This window comes from Erythrolamprus reginae, chromosome 1 (assembly GCF_031021105.1).
Source record: "Erythrolamprus reginae isolate rEryReg1 chromosome 1, rEryReg1.hap1, whole genome shotgun sequence".
NCBI lineage: Eukaryota > Metazoa > Chordata > Lepidosauria > Squamata > Dipsadidae > Erythrolamprus > Erythrolamprus reginae.
This window is the reverse complement of record NC_091950.1, coordinates 346,462,214-346,482,306: the sequence shown is the minus strand read 5'-3', so window position 1 is coordinate 346,482,306 and position 20,093 is coordinate 346,462,214. Positions and strand designations below refer to the sequence as shown.

The following is a 20,093-nucleotide window of genomic DNA, read 5'->3' as shown; positions in this document are numbered from 1 at the left end:
TTAGGAGCAAATGTGGAACTGAAACCATTTATTTTTTAACTTGACAAGATGGAGAGAAAAATGAAGAAGTACTCCTTTAATGGATTTCCTGTCTCTTGGTGAAAGTTCAGTAACTAAAGTTTACTAAACCTACAGGTGCAAAACATTATGTAGAAAATAGATTACAGTTTAACAGAATTCAAACATCCTGTTTTTGTAAACTAATATATGGGCTATGTTTCATCTCCAGATGGTTTTTACTATTAGAAATTTTCTATTTGCAATAAGATTTTAGATAAAGGCATATTTACATATATATATTTAGAAAAAAAGAATATTGAAATAGCATGGATCTGTGATAGAATTGTAAAATATTTCTTTTTGAACACTGAATAATATGATGCGTTTGCAATGAAAGCTGCTTGGTGATATGTAATCAGATGTGCATTCAAATGGAGCCATCATTTAATATACAGTGTTCCCTCGATTTTCGCGGGTTCGAACTTCGCGGAAAATCTATACCACGGTTTTTCAAAAATATTAATTAAAAAATACTTTGCGGGTTTTTTCCCTATACCACGGTTTTTCCCACCTGATGACGTCATATGTCATCGCCAAACTTTCGTCTGCCTTTAATAAATATTTTTTTTAATAAACTATAATAAATAAACATGGTGAGTAATAATCTGAATGGTTGCTAAGGGAATGGAAAATTGTAATTTAGAGGTTTAAAGTGTTAAGGGAAGGCTTGTGATACTGTTCATAGCCAAAAATAGTGTATTTACTTCCGCATCTCTACTTCGCGGAAATTCGACTTTCACGGGCGGTCTCGGAACGCATCCCCCGCAAAAAGCGAGGGAACACTGTATTTCAGTGCTGAAAATGAAAAACCCTAGTCCAGTGATGGCAAACCTGTGGCATGCGGAGTCTTAGCTGCTGACACGTGAGCTGTTGCCCTAGCTCAGCTCCAACGTGCATGTGTGTGCTGGCCAGCTGATTTTTGGCTCGCATAGAAGCTCTGAGAGGGCTTTTTTGGCTTCTAGAGAGCCTCCGGGGGGATGAATGGGGGCGTTTTTACCCTCTCCTGGCTCCAGGGAAGCCTGTGGAGCCTGGGAAAGACAAACATGATCCTACAGGACCCACCAGAAGTTGGGAGTTTCCAGCCTCCAGAAGGCCTCTGGGGAGGGAGCTGTTTTTGCCCCTCTCCAGGCATTTATTTATGGGTGTGGGCACTCACACCTGTGCAGTAGTGTGCACCCACACTTTTTTGTCACCTGAGGGAAAAAAGGTTTACCATCACTACCCTAGTCCCTGGGGAAGGATTTATTTCTAAATCAAAAGTGTTGATTTTCTTTTGTTTTTTAAACATTCAGGTAGTTCTCTACTTACAATCACAATTGAGCCACAAATTTATATTGCTAAGCAAGATAGTTGTTAAGTGAGTTTTGCCCCATTTTATGACTTTCTTGCCAGAGGTGTTAAATGAATCACGGAGGTTGTTAAGTTAGTAACAGGGTTGTTAAGTGAATCTGACTTTCCCATTGACTTTGTCAGAAGGTTGCAAAAGATGATTACATACCCTGGGACACTACAACTGTCATAAATGTAAACCAGTTTCCAAGCTTCCAAATTGTGATCACATAACCATGGGGGTGCTGCAGTGGTCATAAGTGCAATAAGTCACAAGCAATGTTGTAACTTTGAAAGATTGCTAAACAAATTGCTGTAAGTGTAGGACTACCTATACAATACAGGTAGTCTTTGACTTATAACTACAATTGAGATGGGATTGCTATTGTAAGCCATGGTCATAAGTCGAGTCAATATATGGCCATTTTTATAGTGGTTGTTAAGTGAATCACCTCAGCTGCCAACTGAATCACAGTCAATAAGTGAAAATCCCAGGGGTGTTTTTGCCAGAAATCGGCAAAAAAGTTGCAATTGGTTTTAAATATAAGTGCCAGTTGTGAGACATCTGAATTGTGATATATGACCATGGGGCTGGTGTGAGAGTTGTAAGTGCGATTTAAAGTCAGTTTTTCTGAGCCCATTGTAAATTTGAATCATAATTAAATCAGCAGTCATAAGTAGAGCTCCTGTAAAAGTATAAAGTGAGAATATGTTTGTGAGATACAAAAATTAAGCAAAAGTTAGAAAAACTAAATTAAAAATAAGGAAGCTATAACTGAGTATTCATCACAAAGTTACAATATTATAGATCCTATTCAAGGCATGAATGAATTACCGTATTTTTCAGAGTATAAGACGCACCGGAATATAAGACACACCTTAGGAGGAAAACAAGAATTCTGCCTCTGCTTACCAGCATCAGGGTTAACAAGGTCCTCACTTCCATCCAGATTTTGATAACGAGCAGCACAGATCTTTTTATCTGTTATAACAACAAAAATGAATTTTGCTTTCTAAGATTACAGAAATGTGAAGTGAATAAGAAATTACAAGTAGTCATACATGATTGTATAATCGCCTTTGTATTATTAATAAAACATATTAGTTGCAGATATTCCTTGATTTTTCAGAATCCACTTTTGTTGCATAAGGTAAATCTCAGATTTCTGTTATGGAAGTGGTCAGTTTACTTGTATAAGGTGACAAAGTAAATTTACCAAGAAAAGCCTCTCCAGGTAATACTAAGAAAACGTAAAAGAATAATGAGATTTCTTTAGAGCATGTATTCTTCAAATCTTTAATCAGACTTTCTATTTTATCATGCATCTGTTGAATTTTTTTCTGCAGAAATTGAGATGGAATTTAACTGGAGTGGGTGTGGTGGGGTATGATTTTCATGGGGGCAGAAGACAGACTTGGCTTCACTCCCAAAATGCCCTGGTCTTCCTACCTATAGCTGTAGGCATTGAAAGCCAGGCTTTCTCACATCGAGGCCCTGATAGAGAGGCAGCACATCGGTCCACCTGGACCTGCCATTTTGTAAACATGCTATCGGGGATCCCAATAAGCCCCTGCAGCTTTGCTGCCTCGGTCGGAACCTGATTCCCAAGTAGCCCAGGGAACTGCACTGAAAGCCTTTTAAATGAAAGCATTTTCAGGTGGCAGATCCTCCTCCCCAAAAACAGAGGGGAATCTGTCACCTGAAATCTCTTTCCTTCAGGATCCTGGTGTTTTAGACACCAGATCCCCCTCCCTAATTGCAAAACGGGTGCCTGAAACACGAGTTTCATGGAGGAAATAGTTTTCAGGTGGCAGATTCCTCTCAATTTTGTAGTCCATAAACAAACAAACAAAAGTACCCAGATTTTCATCTTCTTTGGGGGTGGGGGGGGGGAGGTTCGTCTTATACTTTGAAAATTATGGTAGTCATGATGTCTTCCATGATGTTCCTGATTCGTTTGTTTGTTTTTCAGAATGGTCAGCATATTACATCCATTGAGCATATTCTGCATTGTTGTGGTATTCAATGGGATAATTTTATTGAGACAATCCTTTGAATTTCGTAAACTTATTGATGATTTCTAAACACATCAGCATACTGTAATCATCCATGTGAGGAAAATAATGTTACTAAATAGGATATTTCTATTGTATGCGGTTTGAATTATGTTATTCTAAAGGAATTTTAATGTTGCTAACAATTAGGGAAAGAAAGTGCAAACCTTTTCCAACTGTTATCCTAAAAGCTGATTTAAAAAGTCATTGTAACTTCAGTGGAATATATAACTCTTAAGAGTTATTCTAGTTAAAGTAGATTCATTCATTAAACTTACTTATGTAATAGGTGAGATGAGTGGTGTAGAAAATTATAAATAAGCACAAATAGATTCATTCTAGGATGAGCAAGTAGGAAAAAAAGAATATAATGCAAATATTATACAAATAAAAAATAAAGTCTGAAAAGTAAAAAAGGATAAATCCATAGAATTAGAGAGCTGGTAACAAAATATTTGTAGCATTAGGGTACAAATAATAATTCCCCCTTAATTGAGATCAGAGCTAATTAAGAAACACTGTATTCATAATGTTTGAATTTTGTTCTGGCAAAACTAGAAGAAGAGCATCTACCTGTAGGTGGAATTGAATTCTATTGACATGTTAAACCGATAGAGAGTATGCTATCTTAGCAGGGACAGTGGAAGAAAATGTTGGCAGGGAATTCTACAAAATATATTTACTGACATATACAGTACTTTAAAAAATTGCTGTGGGAAAGGTGTCAAACCCCGTTTGGTAGCTTTGTAGTGTGTAGAAAGATGAGATTAAATAGGAATTTAGCAGTTGTGAGTGGATTTTGATTAAAACTGCCAGGATTAATTCCCAATAGTTCTCAAATCCATCTTCTGTGTTGTTTTTGCTGCTGCTGCTATTATTATTATTATTATTATTATTATTATTATTATTATTATTATTATTATTATTATTATACGCCACCCCTCTCCGAGGGATTATATCGAAAAGTAGCTGGCAGATTTCTCCTTTGGTCCCCTTTGAACTTAAAAAGCGCACATGCTAGGGGGAGAAATCAAATACAGTAATACCTCGTCTTACAAACTTAATTGGTTCCCGGACGAGGTTCGTAAGGTGAAAAGTTCGTAAGATGAAACAACGTTTCCCATAGGAATCAATGGAAAAGCCAATAATGCGTGTAAGCCCATTAGGAAAATCCAAAACATTAAGGCTTTTTTTTTTAAAAAAAAAAAAGCGGGGGGCAGACGAAGCTGAGGCGAATGGAGTGGGGGGAGGGAAGGCGAGAGGTGGCAAGAGGTGGCAGTCCCAACAAAGCAAGGCGAAAAGAGCCTCTCTTGAGCTCCATGAGCCTTTCCCTCCCGTTTTTGTCCATCCCACTCTGCTCATCCACCCCACAACTTTCTCCTCTCTTGAGCTCCATGAGTCTTTCCCTCCTGTTTTTGTCCACCCCACTGTGCTCATTTTCCCCATGCAGTTTGGAAGGGGGGAGTTTGTTGCTGGGATTCAAAGCAGCGCTGGCAAAAGTGAAGGGAATCCCAGGGAGGGGAGCCTCAGGGAAATCCCAGCAATGCAAGAACGGGGCGCTTTGGCTGGCAACGGAAGTTCGGAGGCGGGAATTCGGAGGCGGCCGCTCCGTTTTGTATGGTGAAAATAGTTCGGAAGAAGAAGCAAAAAAATCTTAAACACCGGGTTTGTATCACTAAAAGTTCGTATGAAGAGGGGTTCATAAGATAAGGTGTCACTGTATAGGTTGATAGAATTTTCCCTATTCATTATGAAGGAAAGTTGTTGTAAAGAAATAATGCAGTGAACAGTTGGCATAAGAAGAACTTAACCGAGTAAGGCAGGCAGCCAACAAATGCAGGCTCAGGAGCCCTGTGTTTGATAAATCAGTGCAGAATGAATAACAGAATGTCATTGCTTTTTCCATCTATATTCTCTGACTTGTAGCATATGATGGTAGAATCTCAGTGGTTTTTTATTGCACAGGATGGGCTTATTTAAATGAAAGGTGATTCTAAATCAACAAGAGAAAAAACTGATTAAATGAATTTTCCATTAACTAGGAAACTGTGGTGCAGGTCAAACAAATAAGACTATTATGTATACTGCTATATCATTTTTAACAGTGAACGTATATGAAACTACTTTAAGGTAGACATGATGACGTGTTGCTGTTTATTATGAACTGAAATTTCAGTATTATATCTGGCAAAAGAACAGTAACATTTCTTATTTTTCTGCTAATACCTTTTTATGCAATCTTTGAAAATCAAGATATTATGTAAGATCTAACTCCTGCCTTGAAATGTAAGTTACGCCCAGTGGATGGAATAAAACCCACCAATGGATTTCCTCCTCTCTCTTTTGACAAATTTGCCTTAATGGCTGACAGACATTCCAGAACGGATTAAAAGAAAACAAAAGGTATAGGTGGGAGGAGAGCAATAAGAACCTGAATTGAATACAAAATTTAGCGAATGGATTTGCAGGTTACGCTTATGTTTTATCCTTCCTCTGTTCATTAATAACTTGTTTTAGAAATTATTTAATTGAGAACAAAATACCTTTGTGATAGGAAATGAACCTGTTGCAAAAGTTATAAAAGTTTTGGAAATGACTGCATTTAGGTTGAAAGGAAAAAATAATGATTATACATAAGCAGGCTGCTTTTCAATATTTGTGCTCAACTGACACTATTCAAATTTGTGAATGAAGTTATAATTTGTGTGTCTCTCTAATCAGGGATGATTTGGCTGATGGACCAATATTTAGCAGAAGCCTTTTACGTCGTCGAAGCCTTGAGAGATATCCTTCTCATCAGGAAAATCAGGCTAGTCCGTTCAATAGGAGACATGATGAGGACTATCACAATAGGGATGTTTTTCTCCATCAATCAGACTATAGCATGAACTATGAGGATAAACCAAGAGAAAATGATAGGGAAGGTGAACTACATAGAAAATCCTTATATGCATTGGATGATAGAGGGCAGGAGCCAAAACGACCTCGATATGACAGAAATGACAGATTACTTGATACGAACATGGAGCAACAGGGTTTCTTGTCAGGAACACGAACGTATCGTAAACGAAGTTTTAGTAGAAGTCCAAGTCCAACGTATCTCAATGAAGATTTTCGTGAACTTGAAAGTGCTAGAAGGAAAAGAAAAGAAGAGGAACTGGGCAGAAATCTGAGTCGGGAACTATCTGTCAATAGCTATGTGATAACTAATCAAACTGGTTCAACTAATCAAACAAAATCTTCTGAACCTCAGTACCTTTATAGACCTGATGAGGCTCCAGCAATGCCCAAAAAATCTATTTTGAAGAAACGTGTGGATGATCATTCTGTACAGGTTTGACACCACTCCACTCTATTTTTGTTATTATCAGTTGTAATTTTTTAAAGATATCTTAAATGCTTAATTTCACCTGTGTTAGTTTGTAGGCATATTTATCTCAAATGCCATTGAAGATTGTTGGTTTAGTGTGAATCCTTTATAATTATCAGCTTGATTTCATTTAATCTAAATGAGGATTTTACTTGTTTTATAATTTAGGGCAACAGTCTGTAAATATTTAAACAATTATGGTTATCCTAGAGAAGTATTTCTAAAGTTAGTGATAAACAGTGAACTAAATTTTAGAATTTAATGAATATATTATTTTTAATTGCTACATTTTTAGTTTCAGTATGCTTGGGGATATTGGGGAAATGCCTTTGCTAGCCTTACAAAATTCACAGAAAAAATAGATGAGCTTTTAAGACTCCTGGTTTACAAAAAGGTTGAATGGAGAAAAATACCCATCTAAATTTTTACTGAACTCCTGCAACATGAAAATTGAGAGCTCTTGCCACTCATACTCTCCAAACATATGTTTAAAGATACACATTTGCTAAACACAAAAAGTTTTTTAAATGATGATAGAAGTATACAGTGATCTCTCTATTATCGCGAGGGTTCCGTTCCAAGACCCCTCGCGATAATCAATTTTTCGCGATGTAGGGTTGCGGAAGTAAAAACACCATCTGCGCATGCGCGCCCTTTTTTTCTATGGCCGCGCATGCGTAGATGGTGGAGTTTGCGTTCCCCGCCGCCCACGCAAAGGGGAAACCCCGATTCGGCTCCTCGCTGCTGCTGCGCTACCGAGCAGATCAGCTGCTGGGCGGCCGAAGGAACCTTCCCTGGGTCTTCCCCCTCTTGCGGGCGGGCGAGCGGCGGGCATCAGCGAGGAGCCAGGGTTTCCCCTTTGCGTGGGCGGCCGGGAAGACCCAGGTTGGGGGTTCGGGGGGGTGCTGGGAAGCCCCCCAGGCCGGCTGCGACCTTTTAAAACAGCCGTGCCGCTTCCCAGCTGAGTCCTGAAGCCAAACGCGGAAGTTCGCCTTTGGCGTTTGGCTTCAGGACTCAGCTGGGAAGCGGTGCGGCTGTTTTAAAAGGTCGCAGCTGGCCTGGGGGGCTTCCCAGCACCCCCCCGAACCCGCGTTGGGGGTTTGGGGGGGTGCTGGGAAGCCCCCCAGGCCGGCTGCGACCTTTTAAAACAGCCGCGTGGCTTCCCAGCTGAGTCCCGAAGCCAAACGCGGAAGTGGGATTTTTTTAATTAATATTTTTTTTAAAATCGCGATATAGCGTTTCGCGAAGATCGAGATCGCGAAACTCGAGGGATCACTGTATATTAATAAGTTTATCAAATAATACATATATAAAGTATATATTTGAAAGAAGGTTGTATTGTTGACTTATGTTTGTATGATTTAAAATGTACAACTGATTACTTTTGGAATTCATAAAACTATCATAAGGAATTGATAAGTTGGCATGCAGTAAGCTAGGTTGTGCAACATTTTTCCAGATTGATAGTCTCAGATAATCATGAAGTGGCATGCCAGGAGCAGCAATCCCAAAAGTTGGTGGGCCAGGCTGACGATGTATGCAGGACTAGAGCAAATTCTAGACATCATTTGTGTTAAGTCATTTCCCTAAATGGATTGAATAGTGCAGAGGTCCCCAACCTTTTTTGCACCAGGGACCGGCTTTAAGCTAGACCAGTTTTCCACGGCCCGGTGGGGGGGGGGGGGGCTTTGGTCATATGGGGGTGGGGTTATGGAGGGGTGGAGCTTAGTGACGCAGCCCTCCACACTTCTCCACAGGGCGGGGAGAATCAGGAGGCTCCTTTGGCGGCTGGGGGCTGCCTGGCTTTGTGATTTTGGTTTGGGGGGGGGGGGAGTTAGGAAGGTCCTACTTCTCCCCCCCCAGCCAAAAATTCAAAGCCTATCTGCTGGATACGGGCGATGAGTGGGACAGAGCGGCGGGGAAGCCTCTTGCAGCAGCTGCCACAGCCACCGGCTTCGGCGCCGCTCGTCCCACCCATCGCCCGTATCCAGCAGAAGCTGCTGCCCGAGTGCTCTTGGCCGGCGGGATTCAAAGTGCTGGGGTGGGGGGTGTCCCAGCGGGAGGCGAAGCACTGGGGTGGGGGGGCTGTCAGGACACCCCCCACCCCAGCACTTTGAATCCCGCCGGCCAAGAGCACTCGGGCAGCAGCTTCTGCTGGATACGGGCGATGGGTGGGATGAGCGGCGCCGAAGCTGGTGGCTGTGGCAGCTGCTGCAAGAGGATTCCGCGCCACTCTGTCCCACTCATCGCCCGTATCCAGCAGATAGGCTTTGAGTTTTTGGCTGGGGGGGGGGAAGTAGGACTTTCCTAACTCCCCCCCCCAGCCAAAATCACAAAGCCAGGCAGCCCCCAGCCGCCAAAGGAGCCTCCTGATTCTCCCCGTCCTGTGGAGAAGTGTGGAGGGCTGCGTCACCGCCCGACGCCCCACCCCGTCCTGCATAATGTTCTCTGCCGGGAGGGCAGCGCCGCCGCCGACCGGCTGAAAAACCCCAACGGCCCGGTCCTGGTCCGCAGACCGGCGGTTGGAGACCTCTGGAATAGTGGATTGGTCTTTTCAATTACTCTAAGAATCAGACTCTTTGATTCTTACAAAAAAAGCATTTCCCAAAAAACGTAGACAAGGATTCTATTGTTTCCTATTTTACTTTTCCTCTATCCTGTTTGTCTTGGCAAGGTAAGCCCTTTCGAACCACTACAATCATGACAAAAGGAGTAACCACTGTTAGTCCCCCCCCATTTGTTTACCCCTCAGCAGTCCTTCATTCTAGCTGCAGCAAAACTTGAACTGTCAAACTTCTGATTTATTTATTTATTACTTAGATTTGTATGCCGCCCCTCTCCGAAGACTCGGGGCGGCTCACAACACGTGGAACAAATCATAAATAATCTGACAAATTTAAAATATTTAAAGATTTTAAAAAAGACCCCATAAACTAACAGACATACACTCAAGCATACCATATATAAATTAAACATGCCCAGGGGGAGATGTTTCAGTTACCCCATGCCTGACGGCAAAGGTGGGTTTTAAGGAGTTTACGGAAGGCAGGAAGAGTAGGGGCAGTTTTGAACATATCTGTGTTCAAAAGTAGTAATTTTGAGGGCTGTCATCTCCAAGGAATTCTCAGATTTAGAACTTGGTCTCCAAAGAAGAATCTTTGTGTAATAACTTCTATTCTCTGCACAGATCCAATGTTCATTCTAAAAAATCATTTCCATCTTTCACAAAATTTGTGAGCTGTGATTAACCATCTTTTTGACCCAGACCTGTAGAAGCCCTCCTGGAGTAGGAATGACTTTTTGAACACGAGGAACTACTAAGATCCAGGGTGGATTTAAATCATGATTTAAATTACTAGTAAAAAGGCTTGAAGCAGTTCCTCTGACCTGCTGTTGACTCAATGACAGTCCCAATATTGCAGAATATATAACCTTGTGCTATATAACTAATTATTCGTGTATCTTAAATAGAAAACTATCTTTAGATATATTTTTACTCCCAAAACATTTTATTTTAATAAAATTTAATTATTAAACTGATTTAAATCAAAAAAATCTAATTTAAATAAAATATCTGATTTTTAAAAATTTTATTTAAATAATTTTTAATCCATCCTGCTAAGATCTGTTTCCCAACAGCATTGGATTACTGCCTTGCGTCATTATAAGAGTCTGTATTAAGTTGCAAGATTTCTGTTTCAACTGTATCCAGATAGGTGTCTGTATGTGACTTTGCTTTAGGAGTGTTAGTGTGTTGCTGTTTTGAGGGGGTAATGGCACACTCAATTAGAAAAGCAGTAGTCTCATCTATATTCTCTGCTAATGGCTTCCAAGCAGAAGCATGCACTTGGTCTTCTGTTCTGAGACACTGCAAACTGAATACTCAAATTTCTTCTTCCTTTGGTAAATGTATCTTTCAGAGGATAGGTTGTGTCTGATTGCATTGTGCATATTCCTGCACAATGAGATTAATTTGGTATGTCCCACAATAGGCTGCCTTTCTTCACTGTTGGAAATGTAACACTGGATTTACTGTGAAGGTGCATTTTCTACAGTGGAGAGAGGGAAAGTGGCCTTCCTGTATTTATGTTTCCTTGGGTAAGGATTTGTTTTCTGACCTGCTTCCCTTTTTTCTTTCTTTTTTCTTTCTTTTTCACTTTATCCCTGGATATTTTTTAACTAACTGGTGGTTGGAGCTTTCTTCTGTTAATATTCTAAAAATACAGAGATGGGCTTTCTATCAATAAAGAAGAATATATGTAGCTCTGGTTTAAAAGGAGGTGTCCTTGGTGCTGTGTGGGCTTGCTTGTTTTCTTGCAGACTTTTTATTACCCATACCAGGTAACATAATCAATGCTAGCAACTGCAAGAAAATAAGTAAGCTCAGATAGCCCAAAGGATCCCTTATAGGCTTTTTATGTGACTCCTTGCTTCCAATTTGGTACTATCTGCTACAGAATGAGGCAGGAGCAGGTACCCTATTTCCATTATATATCTTCATAGAATGCCCCATGTTATATTTTCTTATTCTGTCATACTAAGTATTACATCCAGGTTTGCAGCTTTTGGAAGGGCTGAACTAAAGGTCAGATTATATATTTTGAGGGGGAAAAAATCTTTAATTATATATGCAAAAATGAAAAGAAAAGAAATGAAGGCTATTGTCTTATATTCTAATTAGAATGAATCTTATCTGTAGATTCATGTAATATTATAATTAATTTACTAACATGTACATCAGTTCACTTAACAATGAAAAATAGGAAATTAAACATAGACCGGTATTAATATGTGCAATACCAGACGTACAAAGAGCAAATTGTCTTTACACAAATGTTAGTTTGTAACATAAAGTTAGATAAACTTGATCAGGCTTAAGTGGTGAATGAATTAGTGATTTCTGATGACCTTCAGATCAGAATGTCAGGGCTGTGGAAGGAAGTACCTTAGTAGAAAGAGAAAATTGGGGAAGAAGATACTGTATTGATTTGTTTTAGTCTTACAGGATACCTTAAAATAGTTAGCTCATGGGTGAAGAAAAGGAAGAAAGTGCTGAACAGAAAGTTTTCGATTCCCTTAGGTCAGTGATGGCGAACCTATGAGAAATGTGCCACTGGTGGCATGCAGAGCTATATCTGAGGGCACCTAAGGCATTGCCGTATGTCAGCTCCACTCATTTTTGGCCTTTTCTGCTGTTTTCATTTTTCCCAGGTTTCAGGAAAGCCTCCTGGGGACTGTGAAAAACAGCCCAACCGAAAGTTCACATGTGTGCTCACCCCCCAGTCTCTTTTTCGCTGTCAGAGGTCTTCTTTGGCTTTGGAAGATGTAGCCAAGCCTCCCACACCTCGACCCATTTCTTCTGCAGCTAGCAAGGCTTTTCTGAAGGCCTCTGCAGCTGATAACAGAGCTCCAGATCAATCCGGAGCTCTGTTATTGGCTACAGAGGCCTTCTGGAAAGCCTTGCAGCCTTGAGCCAAGCTGTGGGAGGAACTATCTGGAGGTAAGTAGTAGGGCAGCTCCACAGCTTCAGTGAGGCCCATGCTCATGTGCAGGGATTGTGCACATGCGTGGGGGAGGGCATTGCACTATGGGTGTGGGCACCCGTGTGCTTCCTATTGTGCATGTGTGCACCCTTTTGACACCCATTTATTTATTTATTTATTTATTTATTATTCCGCCCTTCTCCTTAGACTCAGGGTGGCTTACAACATGTTAGCAATAGCACTTTTTAACAGGGCCAGCATATTGCCCCCACAATCCGGGTCCTCATTTTACCCACCTTAGAAGGATGGAAGGCTGAGTCAACCTTGAGCCAGTGATGAGATTTGAACCGCTGACCTTCAGATGTACAGTCAGCTTCAGTGGCCTGCAGTACAGCACTGTACCTGCTGCGCCACCCCGCCACCCATGCAAAAAAGGTTCGCCATCGCTGTCTTAGGTTGTACTCCAGACCTGTATTGTAATGCAGAAATTATCCAGAAACTTTGAGTATTAATTTATGGATATAATAGAGTAGCATCCAAGAAAGCCATGGTTTTTTTATTAGAATAACAGAGAAATAGAAGTTAAATGGTTCAGCTTTGTTGAAAAAGCTGTTTTAAAAGGTAGCCATTTCAGCATGCTCTGATGGGTATTAAAGAAGTGAAAGTTACACCTTGTAGCGACCAAATTACCAGAAGCTAAGACAGATATATTTTTCCAAATATCCAATCGGGTTCTTCTATATGGTGGAATCCTCTAGTGAGTCACCTGTTTCATATTCATTCATTCATTCATTCATTCATTCATTCATTCATTCATTCATTCATAATATTTAAAGAATATGGCTAACAAAAGCAAAATAAAACATAACAAACAAATGTAACACATTTTAAATGAGTATATATCTCAATGTGCCATAATTTGTTCTAGATTAATCAGTTTGATTCACTTTCATGACTCCACATTAGATATCTTGCAAGTGGTTAATTTCTTGGAAGCTTTCTTACCCATTGTAATAAAATTTATGGAAGTATGAAGACATTTCCCCTTGAATTCATTTGTTTAGTTATTCACTTTCATAATACACTGAGAATCACTGCTGTTCCCAAATGTTCATTTGGTCTTTGTCAGTTGGTCTGCATTATCTAGAATATACAAATATCTAAACAGATTCTGATTCAAGAAGGAATTTGTGACTGTGGGACAAGCATTTTCTATCTTCTACAGTGAAGGAGATATAGACATTCAATATAGGATATTGAAGAACACCTGATATTGTGTTGGTTTCAGATTGATTTTGGTTTTTTTAAAAATTATAAAATATTTAAATTAATCTATTTTAGGCAGAATACAGGCTCCTTGATAAGCCACAACAGAGAAAGATTACATTTGGTGTTAATTTAGGTGCCCCTTTCAATTCTTCAAGGCAACATTTTAACATTTTCACTTATTTTAGTCACTATGTTCCTCCTTTGCTATACCTTTTACACAAACATTTTTCCTTTTTTCTTTTTAATTCTTCTTCTTCTTGTGCCATATCCATCATTGTACATTGGTGAGCATGTCGGCGATCCTATTTTTATCAATAGCTGCATGAAAAAGTGCTATTAAGTTTTGTCTAAATCAGTCCTTTAGATTTTGAAGCCATGATGTTGAAGCAAAGGTTAATTACTATTAGGGGATTCCAAATAATCAGGGATCAATGTATCAATGGTGATCAATGAGGATCACCAAAACAATTAAAATTGGTTTTGTGTCAATATGAATGAGGGCAAGTCAACCGTTCCACTTGTCCAACATGGGAGAGGGATGATTATTACTAGGAAAGTCAAACTGACACTATTTTTGTTGTATTATTAGTTTTATTACTCAGCAGCACAAAATTACAAAATAGATTGGACTGCATTGGAGCATGTTACCATTATTCATCTGATACTTATCCTTTTTGCAGCTCTCTGAGCATCTTTATTAAAGAGATAAATGTTGTGACTTTAGATATAGACTCATATATAATTGCGCAATACCGATAGAGACTGTGAGCACATAGTATTTTGAAATATTTATCGGTATGCAGGGGTGACATTCAAATCCCCCCCCGGGTTCGGTGGGTGTGGCTTAGTGTGGAGGGGTCATGTGACTCATTGGGCATGGCCCACTTGAAATTGACCACGCCACCAAGCCATGCCCACCAAGCCACACCCATAGAACTGACAGAAAAGTTCAGCCAACTCTGGTGTTCAACCTAGCTGTTTCTTACCTTCTTCTCATATTTGCTCTGTGTATGAGTCTGAGAAGGAGTGAGTGGCAGGGGCAGGGCAGAGCCAGTCAATAGTGTGATTTACTGGTTCTCCAAACTGCACATAATTGCTGCCACCGGTCCTATACCACCTGTCCAAGCCTGCTGAATTTCACCCCTGCCAGTACTGCTATGTATTTTTTTCTTTTTATAATTTCTTGTTTCGGTTTTAAACTATTGATTATAATCCAACTACATGAAGATGTCTTATGAAATGGACTACTTGATTAAATTAATTATGGAATGCAGTAACAAATGATGATTTTTTTTCTTTTTTAGCCTGAAGTCTTTTCTAGCAGTTCTTCCTCTAATAAAGAGCCCCCACTTCTTTCAAATCATTCTTCTTTGCCCCAGCGTAGTAGCGTTGCTCCTTTCTCATTGGAGGTAGAGAATTTCCTCAAACAATTCAACAAAAGTGCAGATGCAGAGTCTACCAGTAAGGAAACTCAAGGCAGTGAGCCTGACTGGAGACCATTCTCTGGTGCGCATAAAAATACACTTCCTGCTGAACAAAACTCTGAAAATTTTCTAAAACAAAAAGAGCCTCATGAGTCAACATCAGAGTCTGTTGACCATCCTGGTGATTTCCTGCTTCCTCATGAAAGAGCCAGCCAGGATGGAAGTGGCTTTTCACGTATTCTGGGCATTTTGGGGGTCATGGCAGACTCTAATAATACAGAAGGGAAAAAAAGGAAGAGTTTTCCTGATGACCTTGAGGATGAAGAGAAATTTCTTTATGGTGATGATGATGATTGTAATAGCAGCTCTCCATCTACTGAAAAACTAACACTGAGTGATGGAAAGGAATCTGTAAGCCAAAAAGTAGGTTCTTCACTTCCTTCGTCTGTAAAGCCAGAATCATTGGATGAATCCGGACCACAGTATGAGAAGATTTATAATTTGCTTAAGACAATTGGTCTTGACATTGGGGTGGCCGAAATAGGTAAACTTGCTGCTCGTACTCAGGAACGTCTTCATGGAAAAAAGTCATCTCGTTCACCTGATCGTTATTCAGGAGCTTCTTCCAAATCGGAAATGTGGGAGAGGCGTCGAAATCGCAGTAAAACTTATTCACCAGAATCAAATCAGAAGCATTCTATTTCACCCACGGCTTCTTATCCATTATCTAAAGTGATATCCCCTGTTACAGAATCTGAGCACAATATGAGCAAGATGTTAGGACGAGATAATCCTATTGTCGCAGTTGAGCAGTCTGTTCCTCCACTATCTCTAATTCCATCAGCTCCACCATCTCTCCCTAATTTGTTGCCTACACCAACTTCTGTTTCCCAATATAGACTTCCAGGCTTTTCACCTTTTTCTACACCACAATTACCACAAAACTATCCTCCTCCCACAATGCCCCCTCCTGGCTATGATCCATATGGACACTACATGGCTTATGCAGCTTCAGGCTGGCCCATGTATGCTCAGCAGACTGACCCTGGGCTTACAGATATGCATGGGCTTGTCACACTAACGGTGCCACCAAATCCAACACGGCCCAATCTTAGAGTTATTGAGACAGTTTCCACATCCAAAGGAACTTCTGATATGAAAAGAGATGGCTCTGTGCTTGTGCAAATCCCCACAGTAGCTCCTTATTCAAAATTACATTCTCCGTTCTCTCAACCTTCACTTAGAGGTTCCAAGGAAAAAATACCTGAGGAAAAAAACAGAGCTTCCAGGAAACAAAAGGTGGGTATTTTTTGAATATATAAATGTGCATTATAAATATATAATTTAAAGACCTCAAATGATGAACATCTGTGTATATTTTTCAATTTCACTAAATTTTCTTTTTGAACTTTGCTTACCTTATGGCTACTTGGAAGACCATTTGGAAACCTAAGCCGCTCCTGGACATAGTAGCAGGCATTTTGGATGGTTAGTCACGATGCTGCCATATTTAATCTCTGCTGTGAGAACTGCACTGGCTATCAGTAGGTTTCTGAATAGAATGTTGGTCTCTTCCAATATAGACCTATATTGCCTAGTGCCTTGCTATGTTAGAGAATGTCTTTCCTCAATAGTTCTATCTGCCCTACACAAACATCTAGTAAGGCCTGCTAAGGGTTTCCAGCTCCCATGAGGATGGTGGAAAGGGGTGCAACAATGGGCATTCTCTGCAAAAGTCCCACTTGTTTGGAACATCTTAGCCCTTGAGATAAGGATGTTCCCAGCCTCCTGGTCTTCTGGAAGCAAGTACATTTTTCACTCTTCCAGAAAATAACCAGCAGTGCCAAACTCAATAAATGAGTTATGCTGGAATGCGTATGCTGGAATTAAAATTAATTTGATTAGATTGCATTTAGTATTTTAATTATATTGTAATTCATATGTAAGCTCTGCAAACCTGGTTTGGTAAACAAACTTCATAAATCTGTTTCTAGTAGGAATATCCATAATATGAGAAACTGATACTATTTTGAACCTGGAGCAAAATAGCGTCACTTGAAATGTTCTATTGAAATGGTCAGGTTGTTTGTGTTTTCTGAGAAAATAAAAGTCAACATGTTTTAAGTGACTTATAAAAATATGTTCTGTTTTGAGCTTGAAATACTTAAGATATTCCATATCTTGAACAAATAGTTTGTTTAAAGGTTGCTTTTGTGACCAGATTTTTTTTCCTTTTATTGTAGGGACAAACCAGAATATTTTTCTATGGCGTCAAAAGAGTTTTATTTTATTTTATTTACACTTTATCCTGCATTGCTTGTGACTTGCTTAAAATTTACTTATGGGCCATAGTGCTTCCCAGCAGAAGATAGCTAATGGTAAAAAAACTTTGATGCGACCCTTCATTGAAAAATAAACACAAATGCAACATATAACAAAAGAGATGCTATCTCTCATAAAAGCTACATTTGCAATTATTCAAATGATTACTCAGAAGTGATTATTCATATCACTTGAATTCAAGGTTGCAATGTACATTTCCACACTCATTTTTGCAATGTTGCTTTACCTTTTGCTAAGGAAGATGGTGGTTTATACGTGTTTTTTCTTCAACACTTTTTAGGTAATAGAAGAAATTGAGAAGTTGAAAGCTGAACAAGAAACACGGCAAAAAAAACTACATTATCTCAGAGCTGAATTAAATAGACTTTCGAAACAACAAGGTACTGTTTCTTCTCATGCCCCATTTTTCCTGGAATATTTTAAAATAGAGTTTGATATTATATAGTCAGCTGGATTAAATGGATTATGCTTCCTTTCTATTATATGCATCCCAGAATTTATTAGGTGCATCATTAGCTTGTTTTACACTATGTGTGTCCCTTGTGACATTTGGGTGAGCTATTTAATAACAAGGATTATAATCATTTTACATTTGGGAACATTATTTTGTTGCCTTTTGTATTCAACCGCTTTGTTTGGTTCAGGGGAATTGCTGAGGAAGAAACGGAGGGAGAAGGATGGACATAAAGATCCCTTGCTAATAGAAGTCAACCGATTGCAAGACAACATTGCGAAGGAAATAGCTCAGCTGAAGATGAATGCTGACGCTGCAGAGAAGAAACAATCTGAACTTAACAAGGTAGCCCAGATCTTGGGGATTAATATTTCTGAGAAATCCCGGAAACTATCTTCAGAAAGTAAAGACTCTTCAGAAAGTGCAAGGACTCAGGAGAAAACTTCTGATCTAGTCAAGGTAAATTCTAGGTACTGATGCTAACTTCTTATAGCCTGTAGAAAAGAAAGGGCCATCTATTTTTGAGAGAGAGAGAGAGAGAGAGAGAGAGAGAGAGAGAGAGAGAGAGAGAGAGAGAGAGAGAGAGACTGTGTGTGTGTGCATGTGTGTGCGCGCGCACACATATGCTGTGCCTTTAAGACCGTGTTGCCTGCTTGAACAATTTCTTGCAGATTTATTGTTGGTTTTGAAGAAAAAGGTTCTGCAGATTTATTTGTAACATTGCAGAAATGGTTTCTAGGCCTGAGAAAGAGGTAATTCCTGCTCAGCGAAATAATGAAATTTTCAATGGCTTGACCAGTATATGATCTATATTGCAATTAACCTCTCTATCTGTCTCTTACACACACATACACACATTGTGTGTATGTGTGTGTGTGTTTTTGTGTGTAATGTATGTATGTGTAATGTGTGTGTGTGTGTGTATGATATCTACTAAAAGCTGGTTTTAAGGAACTCTACTATATACCTTATAGATGTTTTTTTAATGTAGGAATCAAAAATTAATAGTGACAGATTCAAGGAAATGAATCCTAAGCCTATGGAATCATCTTCACAGCCATTGCAAGGGACCAGTGTTTATGACTACTACGATACAGGGAACCATTGGTGTAAAGATTGCAATACTACCTGTGGAACTATGTTTGATTTCTTCACACATATGCACAATAAGAAACATAGACAGGTATGTGTCCATTCATCAATTTGTCATTAACGTATATAAGCTATAAATATATTTTTAATGGCAGAGTCCCATGCCAATTAAGTACTGTATGCCTTTAAAAAGTTTGTGTGCTTGTTTATTTAGCATAGTTACCAAATTTTTATATTTACTTAAAATTGACCTGCATAGCAGCCAGTATTGGACTTCATTATTCAATCTATATTTATCAATATACTATGTCACTAAAGCCTAAACTCTTACAGAAACTGAAGCTTTGTGGCATCTTATGTGATATGTGAAATCTGCTTGGGAATGTACTTGGGAATAAACCTACTTATGTAGCATATTCTATACGAGGGATGTCAAACTTGATTTCAATGAGTGCTTCATCAGAGTTGTGTTAGACCAGTGTTTCCCAACCTTTTTTGAGCTGCGGCATATTATTCATATTTTCAAAATCCTGGGGAACATTGGAGGGGGGGGCACCGACGGCAGCGGCTGGACGTGTTGCTAGACGCCGTACATGCTGGCGTTGCGTTGGGCATGGGCGTGGGGCTGGAGCCTCTGTCCCGGCCCAGCCAGCAGGCAAGTGCCAGCCACGCAATGCCAGCATGTACGGCGTACAGCAACATGTCCAGCCACCGCCGTCGGTGCCTCCGTTCCGGAGCTCCGCCTCCCAGCTGACCACCCTGCCGCCGCCCCACGGCTACTGCCCAATGCCACTGCTGCGGTGTGGTGTACGAGAAAGAGAGAGAGAAAGAAAGAAAGAAAGAAAGAGAGAGATAGCAAGAGAGGGAGAGAAAGAAAGAGAGAGGGAAAGAAAGGGGGGAGAGAGAAAGCAAAAAAGAGAGAGAGAGAGAGAAAGAGAGATAGCAAGAGAGAGAAAGGAAAAGAGAGGGAGAGAGAGGGGGAGAGAGAAAGAGAGAAAGCAAAAAAGAGAGAGAGAAAGAGAGAGATAGCAAGAGAGAGAAAGAGAGAGAGAAAGGGGGGAGAGAGAAAGAGAGAAAGCAAAAAAAAGAGAGAAAGAGAGATAGCAAGAGAGAGAAAGAGAAAGTGGGAGAGAGGGGAGAGAGAGAAAGAGAGAAAAAGCAAAAAAAGAGAGAAAGAAAGAGACAGATATCAAGAGAGAGAGTGAGAAAGAGAG

At 39.9% G+C, this 20,093-nt stretch overlaps 1 protein-coding gene across 8 annotated transcripts in view; it reads left to right on the top strand.

The window, feature by feature from the left end:
• The window catches only part of LOC139157417 (zinc finger protein 318-like), a 52,489-nt gene that overhangs the window by 16,928 nt on the left and 15,468 nt on the right, over positions 1 to 20,093 (top strand). For all 8 annotated transcript variants that reach the window (XR_011557483.1, XR_011557482.1, XR_011557481.1 and 5 more), the window contains exons 3-7: positions 6,166 to 6,778; positions 14,871 to 16,289; positions 17,614 to 17,713; positions 17,978 to 18,246; positions 18,779 to 18,970. Coding sequence is in view for 4 of the 8 variants with exons in the window: in XM_070734149.1 (XP_070590250.1) it covers positions 6,166 to 6,778; positions 14,871 to 16,289; positions 17,614 to 17,713; positions 17,978 to 18,246; positions 18,779 to 18,970 (2,593 nt within the window). In the remaining 4 variants the exon portion in view is untranslated. The remainder of the gene's footprint in view (positions 1 to 6,165; positions 6,779 to 14,870; positions 16,290 to 17,613; positions 17,714 to 17,977; positions 18,247 to 18,778; positions 18,971 to 20,093) is intronic.